The sequence below is a fragment of the Guillardia theta genome, assembly GCF_000315625.1.
Source record: "Guillardia theta CCMP2712 unplaced genomic scaffold GUITHscaffold_41, whole genome shotgun sequence".
NCBI classification, from domain to species: Eukaryota; class Cryptophyceae; order Pyrenomonadales; family Geminigeraceae; genus Guillardia; species Guillardia theta.
Genome location: NW_005434633.1, coordinates 215,520 through 218,036, shown reverse-complemented (window position 1 = coordinate 218,036; position 2,517 = coordinate 215,520). Strand labels below are relative to the sequence as shown.

Genomic DNA, 2,517 nt, shown 5'->3' with positions numbered 1-2,517 from the left:
TCCTCCTCCTTCATCTCAGCTTCATCCCAGCCAACACACTCCTCGCTCTCTTCTCCTCGTTCCCGGGCACCGGGGGCATCCGCGTTCTTGCCTCCTCCTGTGGCCTGCTCCTCAGCACGTTCTTCCCTCCTCCCGCTCCTCCACCTCCTCCCCGTAGCGCGTTCCCAGCATACACTCTGTACGCCTGCAGCACATCTCCTGCCTGTTTCCTTGAGCCGGCAGCTTTTGCCTCCCCCTCTCCTCCTCTCCCCGGCAGGCTCGCCGTCCTCGTTCTCAACGGAACCATCTGCTCGCCTTCTACTTGCCTTCCTCCCCGCACCCACACGCTGCTTGCGAACATCCCATGCGCCACCCTTGCGCACTCCTCGTACTCCCTCCTCAGCCTTCCGTCTCGCTGCTCCGCCTCCTCCTTCCCGACCTCCACGAAGCTCCAATCATAGTCGAATCCCTCCAGCGCGTTCGCTGCTCCTCTGCCTCCCTTGGGCTCGTCCCCGAGCCACCTTCCGTCCTCCTCGGGGCTTGTAAGAGGATGGATCCTCCGGAAGAACCTCCTGTGATAGTCCTCCTGCCTCTTCCTCAGCTCCACCAGCTCCTTCCTCCTCCCCTCTGCCTCTCGTCCCTTCTCCACCCCATCCTTCTCCATCTGCTGCCCCCCAGGGTTCAGCATTCCCGTGCTCCCCTTCCTGCTTGTCTCCCGCAGCTCTGCCAGCAGCCGCACCTCCTGCAGTGTCGGGCACACAAGGAGCAGCGTCTCTGTCACCACAGCCGTCTTGACGGCCTCGTCGATGGGGGCGGCAGTGTCGAAGGAGGGCATCTCGTTCACTTCGATCACCCAAGGCTTTCCTTCCTCGTCGAGCAGGATGTCGAACCCCAGCAGGTCGAAGCAGGAGAAACCGACGCTGTCGTGGTTCCCCGCGATGCTGGTCCTGTACGCGTGCGCGACCTGCGGCTGCACTGCCAGCAGCGTCTTGACGATGCATCTCTCGATATCCTCCCAGATCTTCTTCACGTCGTACCCGTTGGCTCTCAGCCATGACCGCACGAACCCCAGGCTCCGCTTGCTCCCCTTGCTCGCGTTCGCTTCCTCGTCAGTCTCGAAGTCCTTGTGCTGCTTGTTCACCGAGTAGTTGGTCAGGTGCATGTACCGCATGTCCATGTTCCCGGTGCTGATCTTCTCATACGCCTCGCTCGCAAACCTCGCCAGCCCCTCTGAGAACAGATACGCCCGCAGCTCCACCATGTTCGTCACCAGGACGTACAGGCGCAGGTCGAACTTCTTCCCCTCGATCAGCAGCGGCTTCCCCATGTACCTCTGAGCCACACACGAGAGCTTCCTCGGGATGCTCGACGGCTTCCTCGTCAAGAAGATCCCGACCCCGCACGCCCCGTCATCAGGCTTCACGATGTAGGTCTTCCTTGACTTCTTCTCCTTCCCGTCCCCGAGAGCAGCTCGCTGGAACGCGTTGAACTCCACGGGCAGAGAGAAGGTCTCAGGGTGGAAGTTGTACAGGCCCGGCAGCTCCGTCTGCATCCGGTTCAAGTTCTTCGCTAGCTTGCACTTGTGCGCGATCTCCTGCATGCCGGGGAAGTGGTTCAACTTCTGGGGCCGGCGCAGCCGCATGCACCGCTCCTCCCCAACGCTCATGTCGGTCCAGAAGAGATGCCACTGGCTCTCACTCTGTGTGATCTTGAAGCCAAGGCTCTTGCAGCAGTTCTCGATCACCGAGTACTTGCACATTGACAAGTTCACGTTCAGCCTCTTGAGCTTCTTGCGCATCCTCTTCGTTGTCGTCGTCGACTTGGGCGTGTCTGACTCTGCCGCTTGCTCGCTTCCCATCTCCTCGTCATCGTCGTTCTCCTCCTTCTCTCCCTCCTCGTTCTTCTCCTCCTCCTTGAACCCTCTGCAGGCACGAGCATCAGATTATCATGCTCCACTCTGCTCTCCTCTCCCCTGTCTTCCCCACTCCCCCCCTCCCCTACCTGCTCGCTTCCTCCAGCCCAATGGTCCGCGTCCGATCGGTTATGACGCGATTGAATTCATCTTGGAAGATGCCGTGACTCGCAAAGTGAGCGAGAAAGTTCTGATCCGGTCGTTGACTTGTCGAATGTTGCTGTAAATCTTCCAAGGAAATATTCTCTCTCATCTTCTCAATGCATACTCCAGTGATTTGTCTGAAAGCAGCAAGAGTCAAAACAACGCTGCAAAATGAGCATGATAGCTACATATAACGATTGCGAACATGGTGGAATGAAAACAAGAACATCAATACGAGGGCATGAGCAGATATTTAGGAGGTATTTTGATATCACAATGCGAAAAACAAAAGCAGATGTTGAGTGAAGAAAAAGCAACCAGGACGAGCTGGTTCAAGTGAAATCAGAATCTTAAGCACTGAAGAAACATTACTGATGAAGTTTCAATGTGGATATTGACAAGGTGTAAAATGACGGAGAAGCAGGATATGGCCCTCACAACAAGTATGGTCTGGTGAGGGAAAGCAAGAAGGAATAGAAACA

General features: G+C 56.9%; 1 protein-coding gene across 1 annotated transcript; it reads right to left on the bottom strand.

Moving 5' to 3' along the window:
• Nucleotides 1-736: 736 nt before the first annotated feature.
• GUITHDRAFT_72357 (hypothetical protein) lies at nt 737-1,777 on the bottom strand (the record flags this gene model as incomplete). Its single annotated transcript, XM_005831216.1, has 1 exon — nt 737-1,777. A coding segment is annotated over one exon (1,041 nt), but the record flags the coding sequence as incomplete, so codon positions are not given.
• Nucleotides 1,778-2,517: the final 740 nt, after the last annotated feature.